The sequence below is a fragment of the Pseudophryne corroboree genome, chromosome 10 (assembly GCF_028390025.1).
Source record: "Pseudophryne corroboree isolate aPseCor3 chromosome 10, aPseCor3.hap2, whole genome shotgun sequence".
Lineage (NCBI taxonomy): Eukaryota > Metazoa > Chordata > Amphibia > Anura > Myobatrachidae > Pseudophryne > Pseudophryne corroboree.
Window position 1 is genome coordinate 380,423,130 of NC_086453.1, and position 21,456 is coordinate 380,444,585.

Consider the following 21,456-nt stretch of genomic DNA (forward strand, 5'->3'; position numbering starts at 1 on the left):
GTAAGGGATCTCCGAGGCAGTGCCTCCCGCTTCCCTAGCGTGCAGCTCAGATGTAAGGGATCTCCGAGGAAGTGCCTCCCGCTTCCCTAGCATGCAGCTCAGATGTAAGGGATCTCTGAGGCAGTGTCTCACATGTCCCTAGCACACAGCTCAATATGGCGGGGGGCAGCCATGTTGTTCACTGTCCTCTCTCAGATATGAAGTGTTCAGCATGTAACAGAAAAGGTGCTACAGCCTATATAACATCACGGACTCATTTCCCGAGCACGTACCCGATGATAACCTAAAGGAATAATATCTGATATCGGGATTTACCACTGATTTATCTAGAATCCCATCGAACATTTTCTGTCATTTTTCTAGTACTGTTCCAAACAATGAAAGTAAAACATTTGCCCGTCGCTGTATTTTGTTCAGTTTCCCCCGGAACAGTTTTCCGATTTGTCGCCCAACACTGCGCCGCTCTCACCTCGTCCATGTATTCCGGCTCCGAGGCAGACGCGTCCCATCGGTTGTTCAAGATGAAGATGTTTGGGCGAGACAGGCGCTCGTTCACCTTGTGGAAAAACTGCTTTTCCTGGGATACAAGAAGAGCGTGACCTCAGACAGGGAACACGGAATGCACAGCACACACAGCAATGGGCACCAGAGCCACGGCCACTTACCGTCTGCATAAGGGTGGATTCAGAGTTGGCCACCAGCACAAATACATCAGCATCCAGGCAGAATTTATCTATCCAGCTGTCCAGCTCAGTCGTCACATCAATCCCGGGGCTGCAAACACAAAACAGCTCTTCAAGCCTATCAATCAGCTACACCTAGGGGCATTCTGATGGCACGCCAAGTACACACTGTACTACGCAGTAGCACAGCTCATTCAGGAGGGGGCAGTGTGGAGGCTCAGTACAAGCTTTCTAGTGTTTCCAAATGTTTACAGGCACCATAGCCTCTCACTTTACCTGGCGTGTCACCCGGCTCACTCAAACTCTGGCCACCCCCCCACCTGGCTCACTCAAACCCTGGCTGCCCCTCCCACCTGGCTCACGCAAACCCTGGCCCGCCACCCGGCTCACTCAAACCCTGGCTGCCCCTCCCACCCGGCTACACAATCCCTGGCCCGCCACCCGGCTCACTCAAACCCAGGCCACCCCTCCATCCTGGCCTGCCACCCGGCTCACTCAAACCCAGGCCACCCCTCCATCCTGGCCTGCCACCCGGCTCACTCAAACCCTGGCCACACCCCCACCTGGCTCACTCAAATCCTGGCCTGCCACCCGGCTCACTCAAAACCTGGCTGCCCTTCCCACCTGGCTCACTCAAACCCTGGCCACCCCCCCACCCGGCTCACTCAAATCTTGGCCTGCCACCCGGCTCACTCAAACCCTGGCCCATCACCTGGCTCACTCAAACCCAGACTACCCCCTCCATCCTGGCCTGCCACCTGGCTCACCCAAACCCTGGCCACACCCCCACCCGGCTCACTCAAACGCTGGCTGCCCCTCCCACCTGGCTCACTCAAACCCTGGCGTGCCACCCGGCTCACTCAAACCCTGGCCGCCCCCCCACCCGGCTCACTCACACCCTGGCTGCCTCTCCCACCCGGCTCACTGAAGCCCTGGCCACCCCCCCAGGTCACGCAAACCCTGGCCTTCCACCCGGCTCACTCAAACCCTGGCGTGCCACCCGGCTCACTCAAACCCTGCCCATCACCCAGCTCACTCTCACTCTGGCCAGTCCCCCTCCACCCTGGCGTGTTCCCTGGCTCACTTCACCTAAGCACACGTCTCATCTAACTCCACTCGGGCCCATCCTTATTACTTTGTTCTAGAACTCTGCGGAATAAACTTTCTATAGAAAGATGACATAAGGAACCTGCAGCAGAAGGTATAGAGTTTCTTCTCCACCCGTCTCACAGTATGTGACATAAATACAACACTGACGCTTGTGCACAGGTCATTACCAACCCATGGAATAGGGAAAGGAGTTGGTCTCATGTTTAGTAATACAGTATACAAGTTATTTAGCACTAGACAGCAGCAGTTCCTGACAGGAGAGCATCTAGGGCTCATCCACACCAGCCCTTCTGGAGCTGCATGGCAGCCGGAATACAGGTTCCGAAATCCGCCAGAGTAATAGTGCGGCACTGAGTACTAGTGCGAGAGTAATAGTGCAGCACTGAGTACTAGTGCAAGAGTAATAGTGCACTGAATAATAGTGCCAGCGTAATAGTGCGGCACTGAGTACTAGTGCGAGAGTAATAGTGCACTGAATAATAGTGCCAGAGTAATAGTGCGGCACTGAGTACTAGTGCGAGAGTAATAGTGCGGCACTGAGTACTAGTGCGAGAGTAATAGTGCGGCACTGAGTACTAGTGCGAGAGTAATAGTGCGGCACTGAGTACTAGTGCGTGAGTAATAATAGGATTTTGGTACTTACCAGGTAAATCCTTTTCTTTGAATCCATAGGGGGCACTGGAGTACTCTTGGGATATGGACGGGCGGAGCCGAACAAAGGCACTGAATATTCAAATTTAGGACCCTCCCACCCCTCCATATCCCCGAGTACCTCAGTGTACTGTCTCAGTGTTTTTTACTGAGCGAACAGGAACGATATAGAGAGGTTGACAATGGAGAATACCTATAACATAACGGACAACACAATGTTGACCCATAACCTTACTGTCAACTAAACAGTTGACACCATAACCGATAGAACTTTATAATTTGAACCAATCGGTGAAAATGTGTTACCATAAGCTCCTCTGAGCTTAATATCAATGAAGTAAAACTTGTTACCCTAAGCTCCCTTGAGCTTAAAACAACCCCGGTAAAACTGCTCTGGGTGGGCGTCCAGTGCCCCCTATGGATTCAAAGAAAAGGATTTACCTGGTAAGTACCAAAATCCTATTTTCTTTTTCATCCACTAGGGGTCACTGGAGTACTCTTGGGACGTACCAAAGCTTCCCCCGTGGGCGGGAGAGCTGTTTGGCACCTGTAACACTAGGCAGCCCAAAGCTAGATGCTGATGGCGCCACCATTTATAACGTGTAAACGTGCACAAACATGGTGCACATGAAGGCTATATAGCCGCGTTTTAGACACTCCACGACCCACTGGGTCTGACATTCCCACAGAACCTGTGGGATGAGTTATTACTGACGTAGGCGATTGTAACCTAGCCTTAAGGTAAGCCTGACTTGTAGTCATTATTATTACCCAACTCGATAATGTCTGCTGAGAAACTGGCTAACCCCAGTTGGCAGTATCATAGAGAACAAACAACGTATTCATATCACGTACTGTTGACGTTCGGCACATATATAAACGCGTAATGCGTGTACCACATTCAGTTCTAGAATGTGCTGTCCACACAGGAACCCCTATTGGTACATTGATGTGAAGAATACGAAAGCGTGATTCGTCCGAAGATCTGCTTTGTCATGAGAAAACTGAAATACGGTGGCTTGGAATACAAGGCACCCAAATATGAAAACAAACCCTTGCCGAAGCCAAGGCTAGAAGAAAAAATTGTTTTCCAAAGTGAGAAACTTAATTCCCATTTGTTGAAAGGGTTCACAATATGAAACTGTAAGAAATCTGAACCCAACTTCAAGTCGCCTGGCGCTGTAGGTGGGATAAATAGAGTGTGAACTTTGATGACACCTTGTAGAAAGATGTGTACAGACGCAAATAGAAGCAAACGTCTTTGAAAATAAGTTTACCACACAGATACCTGCACTCTTCGTGCAGATCAACGCAGTTTTCCATCCCACCCCGTTTAACAGAATACGGGTTACTTGAAGGATGATGTTGGAACTTCCGAGGTTTACAACCTATGTAAGCACACGAAATTTTGTAAAAATGAGCTGCCTTAAACGGCTTACTATTTCGTAACATGGTTAGTATAACCGATACTGTAATGCTCAATTTCTTAAGAGGGCGGTCTGAACCCTCACCCCGTCAACCGCAGCTGCGGTACCTAGATAATAGGTACCTAGGGAACTATGGGTAAACTAACGTTCCCTGATGTAACAGGTTGGACGTATTATGAGCGGGCCAAGATCGTGTGCAAGTATTCCTTGAAAATTCGAGAAGCAAACTTCTCCGAAACCCATGAGATACCACCAGTATGACTGTGACAAACTGTCTTATGATCCGTTTTGACAACGGAGAGAGCAGCGGAAAATGGTGGAGCCAGATACACGATGCTGAATGACCACATGAATGTGAGAGACTCCACCGCCACTGCCCTTGTGATCTGTTTTGTACACATACTGAACTTTCGTAATTGTGGCGAGATGCCATCATGTATACTTGAGGGTAACCCCCTTCTGTGGACTCACATATGAAACACCTCTAGATTTAATGTCCAGTTTTCAGGATCCAAATCCTGACGGGTGAGATCCTCTGTCTAACAGATGTCCACTCACATAATGATCTCTTGACATTTTCACATAATGGTGTTCTGAGCCATTGAGGATCTGAGTTACCTGCCGCATTGCCATGCGGCTACTTGGTTCTCACTGGTTGTTGTGTATGCAACTGCCGTTGCCTTGTTTGACTGCTTAAGGCCAGCGTGGGACATGCATCAAAAATTTACATGAAACTCATGGTTGTTCCTCTCCACCGAAATCTTTAGTAAAAGGCGAAAGATTTATTCGTTCTGAAGAGAAACCAGAGTATATACCTGGTCAGACTGAAAGCGAATTATGTATTGCATTGTAAAATGCCCAGAGTTCTAGGACATTTATCGACAGCAATCTGTCGTGTTTTAGAACCTTTGTTGCTAATTTTAACTACAAATCCTGACCCTCTGCGACTGTCGTCCAGAGTATATGCACCCTTTTCCCTCTGTGGGAAACGCGAGTGAAGGGTGGCGAACTAAATTGAAAACACATCGTTATTCGTAATAGGTGAATACACCAATGTACCGCTAGTGTGCGTGTTTTGCACTAATTACTAGACGTACATTTGTTATTGCTGGTGTAGTAGGTAAAAGTCTTTGATTTACCGTATTTATCATCTTACCTAGGCATTGACATCGTTTAGACGGAATTAGATGCGATTGTTTTCGAACTTGATCTGCTACCGCAGTATACCTTAGTAGCGCAAGTTTAGAGGAACTTTGTTGAGACAGAGTTCGTATGTGAGATGAGCTATCATCCCAACATCACTTTTGGTAAATACCCAAAGCGATAAGCAACGGTAGACATGAAATGGTTAATGGTTGTGGCGAATTGCAAACGCTAAAACCTGTGATGAACAAACCGGAATGGGTATATACGCATTGCAAATGCCAGTATTTTGTGGCTCCAATATGCCAATACTACCCGCAGCAAATCCATTTTCAAACTGCAGTAAGTGATTTGTTGATTGCAACTGCGACGGAGCTGTATGGATTGGTTACCCCAACCAGAGGGGAATAAGCCACCCTGACTCTGCCTGTATTATAAAGACAGCTGAAACCCAGTAGAGACCAAATGGCTACCTGCCAATCCGTTCGACAGAGGCAGTCATGACCCTGTTGAAGTCTGGAAACCCCGCAAAGGTAACATGTAAAGACGCGCTCCCACAATTGGAAAAGAGGTCATCAACTACTGGCTTGCAGACCGTAGCGACCTGTCGTTACAAGGCGTGAGTGTTTGTATCACCGCCTTGAAACTGAAGTCTAAAGGGATTAAATGCCGGCACAAGAATTCCGTTTCGATTAACGGCTGAATATCAAATGTAGGACCAACAAGCTGTGGCCTTGTCGTGCTGAACTGGCGACGATGAAACGTCGTTAGAAGCTTTACAGATATACTCTGTAGCTTCTTTTAACCGTAATGTCTAGTGACCCAAATGTTTCATGGGTCTTTATGTTTGACACAGACGCATTTACCAATGTCGGATGGCGTCATATTGTAAACGATTAAATAGTGGTCAAAGTCTACTAAGTGGAACAATGGAGACATTGACTCCCTGTAATTTAGCAATGTATGTTCGCAACAACCCTGCACTATCTGAGTGCTGGTCTAATGAACCCTTCTCACTCGTGGTTATCGGTGTGAGATTTGACATAGAATCGTGCATTACATTATAAGACCAGTTAAATAAGCACTGTGGTACCCAAAGGGAATTCCTCTGGAAAACTGTCTTTTGTTAGAGCTGGCGGAATAACTTCCGAGACTCCGATGCCAATGTTATTTTTTTTTTTTTTGGTCTGTACTAGAGCCTTACTCGCTATGCAGACAGACACCCCAATAGGCCACGGACAGCCATTGCACGCCTTATGACGTTATCATGTCATATATATATATTGTATTGGTGAACAGCATAATAATATTAAACTCAAGGTTGATTCTCTCTACGGAAATCTTTAGTAAAACTAAAGATTTATTCGCTGTGAAGAAAAAACAGAGTAATCTTTATGTGAAAAGCAGTTCACATGGCCTATGAAACCCGAACCAAATTCCTACTAACCCCCCTACGCCTCTGGTGGCTTAGAGATGTAGGGCAGGAATGTTCTAGAATCATGTAGAAAAACAGTTTACATGCCGATTAAAATTTCCCACTAACACCCCTGCGCCTCCAGTGGCTTAGAGATGTAGGGCAGGAATGTTCCAGAATCACAAACTGGAAAACAACAGGCAGCATGGTTAAAATGGCCCGTTTGCCATGCTGACCTTTCCGTATAGGTTATTATACAGTATAACCACAGGACGGTTACAACTGTTCTATGAATAAATATATCTATAAGCTGATAGGCCATGATCACATCAGACATTAATATTAATATAGGCTCCCTAGCTTTGTTAATAGCAGCCATTAATATAGGTTAAACTCTGAAAATCACAGCCAGTAATATAGTTCAATTATTACTGTCAGTATCGGTAACAAGCTTATATCTGTGATAGATATATATATAAATATATATATACCCAGCTGGTCATATATCCGCCAGCTTCCACCGTGCCTCTTCCCCCCCTATGATCATCTGCGGGAAGCCTGCACTTGTGATCGTCTCTGTAGTGAGACTGATGGGCGGCCGGACGTAGCTGGGCGGCCGTGTTGGAAGCCTGCCCTGGCATTTGCAGGCCGTGACGGAGCGGCGGTCATACTGGTACTAAGTATGGCTTACCTGCTGTGCAGCCGTACGGAGCCCAGTGTGCGGCAGGACGGACTGGCGGCTACCGGAGCGCTGGGACGGGCGGCCTGATGTCAGACGGAGCAGCTGCTTCGTATGAACTCCCCCTGCTGCGGCAGGAGGGAGCTTGGCGGCGACCGGAGCGCTGGGACGGGCGGCTTGATGTCCCCGTCTGTGTGATACATAGCGGCTGTTTAGCGTCGTCTGATCTCCCCCTGCTATGCGGCAGGACGGAGTTGGCGGCTGCCGGAGCACTGGGACGGCTTGTCTCCTCAGAAGGTAGTGGCTGTCTTGGCGGGTATGAGCTCCCCCTGCTGTGCGGCGGGACGGAGCTGTATTGTATTCACATTAACCCACACATAGCGGGGCGGCAGCCTGCGCTGACCGCCCCGCTCCCCAGCCTACCTTTCTGTAACTTCTGGCTGTGGCGGGACTTTCTGTATAAGCTCCGTCCAGCTTCAGTGGTGTGACTCATGGCTGCAACGGGGCTTCGTTGTGTAAGCTCCGTCAGCTCTGTAGTCCTTGTGACGCAGTCAGCTTCCAGTGATCTATTGGCTGCGACGGCTTTTTGCAAGCCCGTCCAGCTCTCTAGTCCTGGCTGCTGTTTGTAGAAGCAGTGCTGTCTGTGGCCGTGAGGGTGCTCTTTGTGAGGACCGACACGCCATGCTGTCTGTGGCTGTGAGGGTGCTCTTTGTGAGGACCGACACGCCATGCGCTGCCCGTGCAGCGGCACTATCCCGGACCCATGTTTTTTCAGAAACTGGGAAGGGATGTGCTAAGTTGTAAAAATAAAAATTAAAAATAAAATTTAAAAATAAAAATCCAAGTGTGGCTATACCACAAGCCGATGTTCGTGCTGTGAGCACCGAAAAAACACTGAGACAGTACACTGAGGTACTCGGGGATATGGAGGGGTGGGAGGGTCCTAAATTTGAATATTCAGTGCCTTTGTTCGGCTCCGCCCGTCCATATCCCAAGAGTACTCCAGTGACCCCTAGTGGATGAAAAAGAAAGTGCGGCACTGAGTACTAGTGCGAGAGTAATAGTGCGGCACTGAGTACTAGTGCGAGAGTAATAGTGCGGCACTGAGTACTAGTGCGAGAGTAATAGTGCACTGAATAATAGTGCCAGAGTAATAGTGCGGCACTGAGATCCGCGTCCAGGCGTTTGGAACGCAGCTTCAGATGCCGCCTGTATGGGGGAAACACAGAAACCCAGAGACAAAAGATCTGGCTTGCGGCCCTCACCTGTCCATCAACACCAGGTCATCCTTCAAGAGATGGCACTTGGAATTCGGCCACATGACACTGACCAGGGAGCCGGAATCTAGCAGATCGTCCTGGTGCAGCGCGTGAGCCAGCTGGTTCACTGTCTGAGGATGGAAACGGACATGATAAGAATGGGCTGATGGTGTCATGACACAACCCGCCCTCTGTGTCCTGCAGAAGACGCACAGCGCACACACTGCCCACCACTGTACCACAAACACACAATGATGTCATTACACACACACACACAGCCCACCACTGTACCACAAACACACAATGATGTCATTACACACTCACACACGGGCGACACTTCCAGCTTATCCGGCATCGGCAGCACATTATCTGCAGCATTTACCTTAACGCTCCTTTTCTCCTCTGAGCCATCCGTCAGCAGATAGGCCTCGCTCCCCTCCGTCCCTTCCACGCGCAGGAAGCAGTTGGTCGTATGGCCAATGCCGGATGGGAGAACCTTGTCCCACAGCATGGCATTAATGACCGTGCTCTTCCCATTGCTGGTCCTAGAAGAGAGAGACAGCGCACAGATCAGCTGCATTTATAGAGAGAGGCCTACCCTACTAAATCCAGCACCCTCCTCACACCCGGGACCCTGCTGCTCGGGAGACTATCACCACCCCGGGAACCTCCTGCTGCGGTGAGCTCACAATCCTCCTCTACGGGGGGGAGACAAGATCTGCTGGAACAGTGAGGTGATGCACCACAACCATGACTGTCAGTCCCTACCATGACCTGGTATCAATACGACTTATGCACATCCCACGGGTGAATCAGGCAAAGCCCGGTCACATACGCCAGCCACTATAAACGTAGACTTACATTAGTATATAAAATAGAGAAAAGTGCGACGCATGCCGTAACCTCAGCATCGCGCAGTACATGCCAGGGTGGGCGCTCTTACCTCCCGAAGAAGGCGACTTTCATGTGCCGCCGCGCCAGCACTTCACTGATGCCTTTGACATTGGTTAGGAAACATTTCACTTCCAGCACCTGCTCCTCCGAGGCCACTGGGTCCAGCTCGGGATTCTGGTACGTTTCTAGACACGGAGAGAAAGACAAGGTAATCGTTACGACAGCCATCTTGTTGTGTCTGAGCCAACAGGAACTCACTGTGGATGACCGTGCGGCACCGCAAATGGCTGCAGCCTGAAATACACCGAGCTCAATCCATGGTATGGCTGCTTTGCTGTGTGTGTGGACCTGGGGTAAATACTGTGTTTGTACCTAAGGTGATATTACAACAAAATGTCCGAGGACAGGCGCAACAGACCGCACGCAGACCCACCAAGCGCAGCGCGTCCACAGCCGCACGCAGACCCACCAAGCGCATCGCGTCCACAGCCGAACACAGACCCGCCAAGCGCAGCGCGTCCACAGCCGCGCACAGACCCAAGCGCAGCGCGTCCACAGCCGCACACAGACCCGCCAAGCGCAGTGCGTCTACAGCCGCGCACAGACCCAACAAGCACATCGCATCCACAGTCGCACGCAGACCCACCAATCGTATCGCGTCCACAGCCGCACACAGACTCACCAAGAGCAGCGCGTCCACAGCCGCACACAGACCCGCCAAGCGCAGCGCGTCCACAGCCGCGCACAGACCCACCAAGCACATCGCATCCACAGCCGCACAGAGGCACCAACCATATCATGTCAACAGCCGCACACAGAACTACGAGTGCAGGGCGCCCCTGGCTGACAGAAGACACAGCAAGAGGTAGCCAATTCCCCCGGCTGCTGTCCACTGAGATCCACTATTGGGAGCCCGGGTACAGATTTATCAAATACGCCTATTACTGGCTGCACACTTACCCACAAAGCCAGGAGTCAAAGCTGCAGCACCGAAGCCGCAGACACAAGAAAAAGCCGCACACCGTCTCCCATTAATAAGGAAAACCGCCCTGCGACCATATCGGAACGGACATTTCTGCGGACACACCCAACAAAAGACAGTGGTATCTCTCCTGGTGTAATACCCAGTAACAGCTGCAGACGCTGGACGATCAGGAGCCTCCAGTACATCCACAGCGACTCCTTACTGGTCATGACCCGGCGAGGACCGCCCGCGCCTGTCTGTACCGATACGGTTCTTAGGACAATTTATTGTGCTTTATAAATAAACACCACACCGGTAATTTCCGCGTACCTCGCTGCTATGTCTGTTCTAACCTGCGCCTATTGTACTTTCTATTTACTATTAACCCTTTCAGCGCCGATAGCGTTATACACATAGGAAATAACAGCGTCTTTCTGTCCGTCTTACCCTCCAGGAAGCTGAAGCTCTCCTGGATGTAGGCGCCGAGCTGGTCGAAGATGCCATTGATCTTCTTCTTGGCGGTGACAAAGTGCTTGAGGGGGGAGGCGCTGACTTCCGCCATGTATCTCTTATCCTTCTTCGTGGAGACTTTAGATGTTGATCGGGCAAACAAAAGGGACATCGCGCTGTGGAGGAGAGCCAATCAGAGACATGTACGTTGCGTTAATCTACATTCCTGCGCTGAGCAGCTGTAATATCGCGAGACCTGGCAGCCCCCAGCCTCTAAATCATATACTGCCGACACAGATTAGCACCGACGATAACGACACAATACACAGTATACAACACAGATACCACTGCATATCACCCAGCTGGGGGAGGGGAGTCATTACTACCAGGGTGCAGCATATATCAAACACACGCAGAATCACATATAAATGCTGTACAAGAAACAAAGGGGGTCATTCCGAGTTGATCGCTCGCTAGATGTTTTTAGCAGCCGTGCAAACGCATAGTCGCCGCCCATAGGGGAGTGTATTTTTGCTTTGCAAGTGTGCGAACGCCTGTGCAGCCGAGCTCGGCAAAAACATTTTGTGCGGAACTGACGTCAGACAACCCGCCCTGCAAAACGCTTGGACACGCCTGCGTTTTTCCAAACACTCCCAGAAAACGGTCAGTTGCTACCCACAAACGCCTTCTTCCTGTCAATCTCCTTGCGATCGGCTGTGCGAATGGATTCTTCGTTAAATCCATCGCTCAGCAACGATCCGCTCTGTACCCATATGACGCGCCTGCGCATTGCGGTGCATATGCATGCGCAGTAGTGACCTGATTGCTGCGCTGCGAAAAACTGCAGCGTGCGATCAGATCGGAATGACCCCCTAAGAGAGAAGACACGTAGTACACATGTATGCCACATGTGTTACGAGGCATCAGGCCGTGAGAGCAATGCGGTCTTTCCCTGCAGGGAAGGTAAGGCCTGCTGCATCGCTAGAGCTCAGATACTGGGCAGCTTTGGGGGGCCGGTGGAACCAGAACGCAACATGGATTTCCTCCTGTCTGTGAATCTTTGTATAAGAAATCCACAGCTGATCTCACATGGGGCCTGGAGAGACCTATGATGGGAAGTGTGGGAACCAGAGAATACATGGAAGGGAGGTTTACGTCATTTCTGCCACACGGAACACGCAGAAGGCGGACTCCACGTGATTTCTCAATGAGAAGGGAAATAAATATAACAGAAGTGATATGGCTGCAATGTGCGATGTGTTACTGTGGTGCAGACAAAGGGCGTAATTCAGATCTGATCGCTCCTCTGCGATTTTGCAGAGGGTTGTGATCAGATAGTCACCGCCCATAGAGAGTGAAAACTCGCCCCGTGCAAGTGTGAAAATGCATGCGTACGCCGTGCGAAAACTTCAGACAGCGGTCATCTGCAGATCCGTTAGCAACTCACTCACTATCGAATGATTTTTACAGCCTGTGCAGTCTTTGCGCAGCCCAGGAGTTACTTCCATAGTCACACACCCTGTGCGCTCATACGATAATCGGACGCTATGCGGTTTCAACAGCAATTAGGTCTGAATTAGACCCAAAGCTGATTCACACCTCAGATGCTTTGTGTAGACGGTATTACTCGGAACGCCAGTCCGTAAATACGTTTATGACAATCCAGCCACGTGATAGCACTGATCTGTATGTGTTTACGGAGGAGTTATTTCAGCTCTTTAGTCACAAACAAGCTGCGCGGTCTGTATCGCATGGAGTGGTATGGCGTTAGCTGCACCGGACACTGGCTTCCACTGTGCAACAGTGCCACAGTTTGGAGCACCTTCATCACCACATTTGTTTCTGTAGTGTGAGATTCTGCAGATGCAAAACAAGGTAAAATGCTAAATGTATTGAAAATGTTGTAGTAGAATTTCTTACACAGGGCGTCGGGCGTCCGCAGTGTCTGTATACTGCGGCCATGCATCCCTATGTGCAGGTAGGGCAGAGGTCACACAGCAGATAGAATCAGCACAGCGACCGGAATAGAGACTTCCCAGGTATGAGCCCTCCGGGCACAGGAGCGGCCAGACCCGCTGCTCGGGGAACGTATCCTGTGCACCTGTCAGACGTTACACCTGCACTATCAGGACCAGCACCCACTGGGAGGTGTCAGCGGGATGTACAGTAACCAGAGCATAGAGTGCAAGCTCTGCGGCCAAACCTGCTGCTCGGGGAACGTGTCCTGTGCACCTGTCAGACGTTACACCTGCACTCTCAGGACCAGCTCTCACTGAGGAGTGTCAGCGGGATGTACAGTAACCAGAGCATAGAGTGCAAGCTCTGCGGCCAGACCCGCTGCTCAGGGAACGTGTCCTGTGCACCTATCAGAAGTTACACCTGCACTCTCAGATCTGGCACCTACTGAGGGGTGTCAGCAGGATGTACAGTAACCAGAGCATAGAGTGCAAGCTCTGTGACCAGACCCGCTGCTCAGCGAATGTGTCCTGTGCACCTGTCATACGTTACACCTGCACTCTCAGGACCAGCACCTACTGAGGGGTGTCAGCGGGATGTACAGTAACCAGAGCATAGAGTGCAAGCTCTGTGGCCAGACCCGCTGCTCAGAGAACGTGTCCTGTGCACCTCTCAGACGTTACACCTGCACTCTCAGTTCTGGCACCTACTGAGGGGTGTCAGCGGGATGTACAGTATCCAGGGCATAGAGTGCAAGCTCTGCGGCCAGACCCGCTGCCTGGGGAACGTGTCCTGTGCACCTGTCAGACGTTACACCTGCACTCTCAGATCTGGCACCTACTGAGGGGTGTCAGCGGGATGTACAGTAACCAGGGCATAGAGTGCAAGCTCTGCGGCCAGACCCGCTGCCTGGGGAACGTGTCCTGTGCACCTGTTAGACGTTACACCTCCACTCTCAGATCTGGCACCTACTGAGGGGTGTTAGCGGGATGTACAGTAACCAGGGCATAGAGTGCAAGCTCTGCGGCCAGACCCGCTGCCTGGGGAACGTGTCCTGTGCACCTGTCAGACGTTACACCTGCACTCTCAGATCTGGCACCTACTGAGGGGTGTCAGCGGGATGTACAGTAACCAGAGCATAGAGTGCAAGCTCTGTGACCAGACCCGCTGCTCAGCGAACGTGTCCTGTGCACCTGTCATACGTTACACCTGCACTCTCAGTTCTGGCACCTACTGAGGGGTGTTAGCGGGATGTACAGTAACCAGGGCATAGAGTGCAAGCTCTGCGGCCAGACCCGCTGCCTGGGGAACGTGTCCTGTGCACCTGTCAGACGTTACACCTGCACTCTCAGATCTGGCACCTACTGAGGGGTGTCAGCGGGATGTACAGTAACCAAGGCATAGAGTGCAAGCTCTGCGGCCAGACCCGCTGCCTGGGGAACGTGTCCTGTGCACCTGTCAGACGTTACACCTCCACTCTCAGATCTGGCACCTACTGAGGGGTGTCAGCGGGATGTACAGTAACCAGAGCGTAGAGTGCAAGCTCTGCGGCCAGACCCGCTGCTCGGGGAACGTGTCCTGTGCACCTGTCAGACGTTACACCTGCACTCTCAGATCTGGCACCTACTGAGGGGTGTCAGCGGGATGTACAGTAACCAGAGCGTAGAGTGCAAGCTCTGCGGCCAGACCCGCTGCTCAGGGAACGTGTCCTGTGCACCTGTCAGACGTTACACCTGCACTCTCAGATCTGGCACCTACTGAGGGGTGTCAGCGGGATGTACAGTAACCAGAGCGTAGAGTGCAAGCTCTCTGTGCAGTGTTGCTGGGGAACACGCTGCAGATCATACTGGTAGAAGGAATCCCAGAGCTGCGCGATGCACAGTGAGCGACATGTATGGACGCTGCCTGCCTGTGGTTGCTCTGCCAGGCCGGGCACAGACGTCTCATGTACGGGTGTACAGATCAGCACCTAAGGCAGCAGTGACCTGGCACCTCCTCACCCAGCGCTGTGCCATGTCACCACCGCAGCGCTCTGCCTACCTGGTGTCACCGCCTACCTGCGGATACCTGCAGCGCTCTGCCTACCTGGTGTCACCGCGCAGGTCACCGCTATGTCCCATTACCCCCTCTCCTGTGCATCAGAGTCTGCCTACACAATAATGCCACACGCCGGTTACCACAGGGCAAGGGGCGGCACGGTGCGACACATACGCCCATGGGCACCACATTGTCAGAGGCAGAGCGGTACTGTATCATGGGTCACACTGGCAGTGGTATTATATAGATATATATATAGATATATATACACACACACATCTATATACTGCATACACACACGTGTGGGGCAGACACCCTCACCCACCCAGTGACCATGAGCAGCAGCAGCAGAGTCCCCTCCCCCCTGTCCCCTCTTACCTCTGGTGCAGGGAGGGTCACCAGGCCGTCATTGCCAGTCAGCGCCAGGCAGCCTAGGTGAGTGCTGGGACCGGTCAGCCACGCCCCTCTGACACCTGAGCAGCAGCAACTGAAGGGTACAGGAAGCAGCTCACAGCCCAGGCCACGCCCCACCTCACCGGATTGGCTGTGTGAGAGGCTGAGTGACGTCAGCGCTAGAGGGACACACGTTTTCCCGTGTGCTGCCAGGAACCATGATCCCGGAGAGTGACAGCGACGCCTGCGCTACGGCGGTCTCCGGGAAGATGGCCGCCTCTCCGAGCTTTGGAGACACTTATTTCTCACACTATTTGTCCTTGCGGTTCTGCGTCTGGGGTCATATAAGGGCTGTGGTGGTGTCACCCGCTGGGGGTTAGTGTGTGATGAGGATCTTTGGTGATGTCATACCTTGGGGGTAATGAGGGTATGTGGTGATGTCACACCCTGGGGGTAGTGAGGGGCTGTGGTGATGTTACCCTCTGGGGGTAGTGATGGTGTGTGGTGATATCACCCTGTGGGGGTAGTGATGGTGTGTGGTGATATCACCCTGTGGGGGTAGTGATGGTGTGTGGTGATGTCACCCTCTGGGGGTAGTGATGGTGTGTGGTGATATCACCCTGTGGGGGTAGTGATGGTGTGTGGTGATGTCACCCTCTGGGGGTAGTGATGGTGTGTGGTGATATCACCCTGTGGGGGTAATGAGGGGCTGTAGTGATATCACCCTGTGGGGGTAGTGATGGTGTGTGGTGATATCACCCTCTGGGGGTAGTGATGGTGTGTGGTGATGTCACCCTCTGGGGGTAGTGAGGGGCTGTGGTGATGTCACCCTCTGGGGGTAGTGATGGTGTGTGGTGATGTCACCCTGTGGGGGTAGTGATGGTGTGTGGTGATATCACCCTGTGGGGGTAGTGATGGTGTGTGGTGATGTCACCCTGTGGGGGTAGTGATGGTGTGTGGTGATGTCACCCTCTGGGGGTAGTGATGGTGTGTGGTGATGTCACCCTCTGGGGGTAGTGATGGTGTGTGGTGATATCACCCTGTGGGGGTAGTGATGGTGTGTGGTGATATCACCCTGTGGGGGTAGTGATGGTGTGTGGTGATGTCACCCTCTGGGGGTAGTGATGGTGTGTGGTGATATCACCCTGTGGGGGTAATGAGGGGCTGTAGTGATATCACCCTGTGGGGGTAGTGATGGTGTGTGGTGATATCACCCTCTGGGGGTAGTGATGGTGTGTGGTGATGTCACCCTCTGGGGGTAGTGAGGGGCTGTGGTGATGTCACCCTCTGGGGGTAGTGATGGTGTGTGGTGATATCACCCTGTGGGGGTAGTGATGGTGTGTGGTGATATCACCCTGTGGGGGTAGTGATGGTGTGTGGTGATGTCACCCTCTGGGGGTAGTGATGGTGTGTGGTGATATCACCCTGTGGGGGTAATGAGGGGCTGTAGTGATATCACCCTGTGGGGGTAGTGATGGTGTGTGGTGATATCACCCTCTGGGGGTAGTGATGGTGTGTGGTGATGTCACCCTCTGGGGGTAGTGAGGGGCTGTGGTGATGTCACCCTCTGGGGGTAGTGATGGTGTGTGGTGATGTCACCCTGTGGGGGTAGTGATGGTGTGTGGTGATATCACCCTGTGGGGGTAGTGATGGTGTGTGGTGATATCACCCTCTGGGGGTAGTGATGGTGTGTGGTGATGTCACCCTCTGGGGGTAGTGAGGGGCTGTGGTGATGTCACCCTCTGGGGGTAGTGATGGTGTGTGGTGATGTCACCCTGTGGGGGTAGTGATGGTGTGTGGTGATATCACCCTGTGGGGGTAGTGATGGTGTGTGGTGATGTCACCCTGTGGGGGTAGTGATGGTGTGTGGTGATGTCACCCTCTGGGGGTAGTGATGGTGTGTGGTGATATCACCCTGTGGGGGTAATGAGGGGCTGTAGTGATATCACCCTGTGGGGGTAGTCTTGGTGTGTGGTGATATCACCCTCTGGGGGTAGTGATGGTGTGTGGTGATGTCACCCTCTGGGGGTAGTGATGGTGTGTGGTGATGTCACCCTCTGGGGGTAGTGAGGGGCTGTGGTGATGTCACCCTCTGGGGGTAGTGATGGTGTGTGGTGATGTCACCCTGTGGGGGTAGTGATGGTGTGTGGTGATGTCACCCTCTGGGGGTAGTGATGGTGTGTGGTGATATCACCCTGTGGGGGTAGTGATGGTGTGTGGTGATGTCACCCTCTGGGGGTAGTGATGGTGTGTGGTGATGTCATCCTCTGGGGGTAGTGAGGCATAGTTGCCTAACCTCCCTCATTCTGCAGGAGAGTCCCTGAAATAGTAACAAACTCCCTGACTCCCTGAATAGTCCCACAATCTCCCTTATTGCACCTTATCGCCATTATGCAGCAGTTACAAACTTGGGTGATAAAAAAAAGAAATCAGCGATACATACATACATTCAAATGGGATTATCAGCGCCCTTTTCCTGCATTGGTCATAAATTGGTATGGCCATCGACCATCGATTATTCAAAATCATTGATGGTCTATGACCGTTGTCGCATACTTTTACCATCGATGGGGGAGAACCCTATGGCTAGGCCTAAACGAATATTAATATTTTTTACAAGCTGCAGGGACACGGAGCATAACTCCGCACCTGACAGCTGCAAAGCCCTGCCCCCAGGCTGTGATTGGCCTGCGGGGCTTTCTCGGAAATAACAGGGATAACCATCGATGAGAGAAACCATCAATGGTCTCCCATAGCATAGTCAGTGACCATTGATGGTGAACAAACCGATGGCCATCCCTAGTTATAAGGCACAATGATCCCTATGGCTACATGCATTTTAAATAAAGGTGCATACACACTGAGCGCTTTTCCCCCTTGCCCAGCGATGTCAGCGGGGGTGAGCGGCTTTCCATAGCAAGACGCTACGGAAAACCGCTCACCCCGTCGTTCATCTACTGGTAATGCCACTAGATGAACGGCGGGTGCCAGCGATGAAGCGGGAGCGCACATCACCGCTCATCGTTTGTCCATACACACTGGGCGGCTTTGAGCTGAAAGCAGCTCAATACACCAAAAGTGACCTGCTCTCAGCTCACAATCGCCCAGTGTGTATGGGCCTTAAGGTTTCTCGTGGCCACTTACAGTATATGGGACCAATGTAAAGCACAATATACGAACAAATCCTGAAAAATATCAGTGTGTTTTCTTCAAGAAGTAGATATTACTCACTTTGGGGCTCATTTACATTTGGATGCAAGTCATGTTTATGACACGCCTCTCAGATGTAGCAGCGCACGTCCGCACTGACAGGTGTCACTGTCACACTCTCCCTGACAGGCTTTTTCAAAAGTAGGCAAGTATGTAGTGAGGGGCTGTGGTGGTGTCACCCGCTGAGGAGGTTAGTGAGGGGAGGGGATGAAGTCACCTGCTGGGGGGTCAGTGAGGGGAGGGGAGGGGGTGATGTCACCCGCTGGGGAGGTCAGTGAGGGGCTGTGGTGATGTCACCCCCTGGGGTCAGTGAGGGGCTGTGGTGATGTCACCCCCTGGGGTCAGTGAGGGGCTGTGGTGATGTCACCCCCTGGGGTCAGTGAGGGGCTGTGGTGATGTCACCCACTGGGGTCAGTGAGGGGCTGTGGTGATGTCACCCACTGGGGGTAGTAAGGGGCTGTGGTGATGTCACCCGCTGGGGGTAGTGAGGGGCTGTGGTGATGTTACCCACTGGGGGTAGTGAGGGGCTGTGGTGATGTCACCCGCTGGGGTTAGGGAGGGGCTGTGGTGATGTCACCCGCTGGGGAGGTCAGCGAGGGGATATGGTGATGTCACTCGCTGGGGGTAGTGAGGGGTTGTGATGTCACCACCTGGGGTCAGTGAGGGGCTGTGGTGATGTCACCCACTGGGGGTAGTGAGGGGCTGTGGTGATGTCACCCACTGGGGGTAGTGAGGGGCTGTGGTGATGTCACCCACTGGGGGTAGTGAGGGGCTGTGGTGATATCACCCGCTGGGGTTAGGGAGGGGCTGTGGTGATGTCAACCGCTGGGGAGGTCAGCGAGGGGATGTGGTGATGTCACCCGCTGGGGTCAGTGAGGGACTGTGGTGATGTCACCCACTGGGGGTAGTGAGGGGCTGTGGTGATGTCACCCCCTGGGGAGGTCAGTAAGGGGATATGGTGATGTCACCCGCTGGCGTAATGAGGGGCTGTGGTGATGTCACCCCCTGGGGTCAGTGAGGGGCTTTGGTGATGTCACCCGCTGGGGAGGTCAGTGAGGGGCTGTGGTGATGTCTCCTGCTGGTGGTCAGTGGGGAGTAGTGGTAATATAACCCCCTGGGATGTCACAGCAAAGTTCCTGCAAAAATGGCCCTAATAAAATTACAGAACTTTAGATCCTTTTACAGCTCCCTCTAGAATCCCCCTTCCCCGACGACATCCCCCCAGGATTTAGAATCCCAAATCTATGTGATGGTTGTACTCCTTCCACACGTTCCCCTGAGGCCAATACATTGATCAATCCACCTATCTCAGAAGAAAGAATTGTGGTAAAAAGTAAATTAAACCAGCTTCTGCCCGTGGCCCAGACGGGTTTGCCCCCCTTATAATAATGTAGCAGCGTCCAGGCCCCCAGACTTACAGATCTCTTTAATGCTATATGGCAGGGTCCTACCTTCCTGTGGTTACGCCACTACCGCTGACATCATATCTGTCATACACAAGGAGGGAGAGGACCCATCACTGGTGGAAGCTGCCGGCCGATCTCCCTCCTGACTGATGAGCTAAAATCTTTGCCAAGCTGCTGGCTGGACTCTTCCTCCATAAGCTGTTCCACCCAGACCAGATTGGTTTTATTGCCGGCTGTTAGGCCCTCAATAACACCAGTAGGGGTTAGCCAGGTTCACCACACTAACAACTAAATCCACCTCCTTGCTCATAGCATTAGATGCAGGAATAGCCTTTGATGACATTGGCTGGCCCGTTATGACTAAGGCCCTGTAGGCATGTGCTGTAGAGGGTGAATCCCTGGCTAGGAAACTGCCCTGTATCATGACCCCTCTGCCTCGACTATGGAATTAGGGTCAGACGCGGTGACTATAAACTGGTTTCATACTCCGACCATGTCCTGCTATCCATTTGCACGCCCCTGACCTCACTGCTGAGCATTACAGAACTGCACCTGTTCTCCCCTCACCTGTGCAGTGTCTCTGTTCTGACCTGTAATTGCCGTCACTGGCACCCCAGCTGGACCTATTTCCAGGCACTGGACATAAGGTCATGTTCTCTGGACAGTGCTCTTATAGATTCTGTATACATAACGAAGCGTCACCTGTGGGGGGTTTCTGCAGATACATGTAGGCTTCAGAAGGTGATACCAGCAGCAAAGCATCGTTTGTTTTCCCATTAGATCTGTTCTGCATGCCTGAGAGAGCGATGGCTGGGAAGGGGTCAGGAGTAGTTTTAGGCATCAGGGAGTCAGACCCTAATTCCGGGGGGATTTCTCTAGTGCCATGGAACTAGCCATAGTATAACGGAACCTAGATGTGACCGGTAGGTGACAGGAGAGGACATAGAGGTAAGGAGGGACAGAGGGTGCTCCGCACAGGATAATGGCAGATACAATCCTGACAGAGAATGGAGCAGCGCAGCACGCAGGATGATGACGGACAGAGCCTTAACACAAAGGTAGTGAGGGAGAGCCCAGGCCCGGTGCCATTGCAGGGTGGGCGACAGCAGAGGAGGAACATGGCGGCATTGGTTGGAGGCTTGCCAATGGTCTCTGAAACTAGAGCAGTAGAGAGAGACATCACCTAGTCGTGGGTGTGGGGGAAAGGGGGGGGGGGGGGGCAAGGCTTCATGATGCTATTTTCTACTACTTGTGTCATCAAACTCCCAGACCCCCAACATCACTGGGGGGAGTAGGCAGGATGCGGGGGGGGGGGGGGGGGGGGGTTGTCTATTCTATGTATATATGAATAAGTCTCTCATACGTTCCTGGAGACTAGGCGGGTGTGCTGCTGACCCTACAGCTGCGGCGACTGCGCTGTGTGGAGAGACAGACAGCAACACAGGGAAGGTATATGAGAGCGGAGCCGTGGTACTGGGAATGAGACATATTCAGAGAGATGAGCATTTTATGAGTCCTGTTGGAGAAAGAGCGTTATATAAATAAAATTATTATTATTATTAACCTGCATGACTAACCACAGACCTGCGCTTTATGGGGCACATAGGCAAGCAATGCAGAGCCAAAGATTCTGCAGTTTGTAAGTGACAGTACTGAGTATTTCCTGAGAAGCAATGCAGCTGCAGTACCTGAAACAAACCACTAGAGGTCGTATCATGCATACACACACTTGAGCTAAGCCTGCTATACTTTTATGGACTGTGGTGAGAGCAGGACAGAG

At 52.0% G+C, this 21,456-nt stretch overlaps 1 protein-coding gene, 1 non-coding gene and 1 pseudogene across 2 annotated transcripts in view; all 3 read right to left on the minus strand.

Annotated features, from left to right (window-relative positions):
* MFN2 (mitofusin 2) overlaps window positions 1–15,245 on the minus strand; it is a 38,771-nt gene extending 23,526 nt beyond the window's left edge. Inside the window, exons 1-7 of the mRNA XM_063943825.1 lie at window positions 15,046–15,245; window positions 10,672–10,850; window positions 9,310–9,445; window positions 8,749–8,911; window positions 8,373–8,497; window positions 666–774; window positions 470–577 (exon numbers count right to left, since the gene is read on the minus strand). Of these exons, the coding sequence (XP_063799895.1) occupies window positions 470–577; window positions 666–774; window positions 8,373–8,497; window positions 8,749–8,911; window positions 9,310–9,445; window positions 10,672–10,846 (816 nt within the window). The 5' untranslated portion in view covers window positions 10,847–10,850; window positions 15,046–15,245. The remainder of the gene's footprint in view (window positions 1–469; window positions 578–665; window positions 775–8,372; window positions 8,498–8,748; window positions 8,912–9,309; window positions 9,446–10,671; window positions 10,851–15,045) is intronic.
* LOC134967879 (U5 spliceosomal RNA) lies at window positions 4,566–4,682 on the minus strand. The gene has a single exon (XR_010189224.1). It is a non-coding gene; the product is annotated as a U5 spliceosomal RNA (small nuclear RNA).
* On the minus strand, window positions 6,296–6,403 carry LOC134967968 (U5 spliceosomal RNA; annotated as a pseudogene).
* Window positions 15,246–21,456: the final 6,211 nt, after the last annotated feature.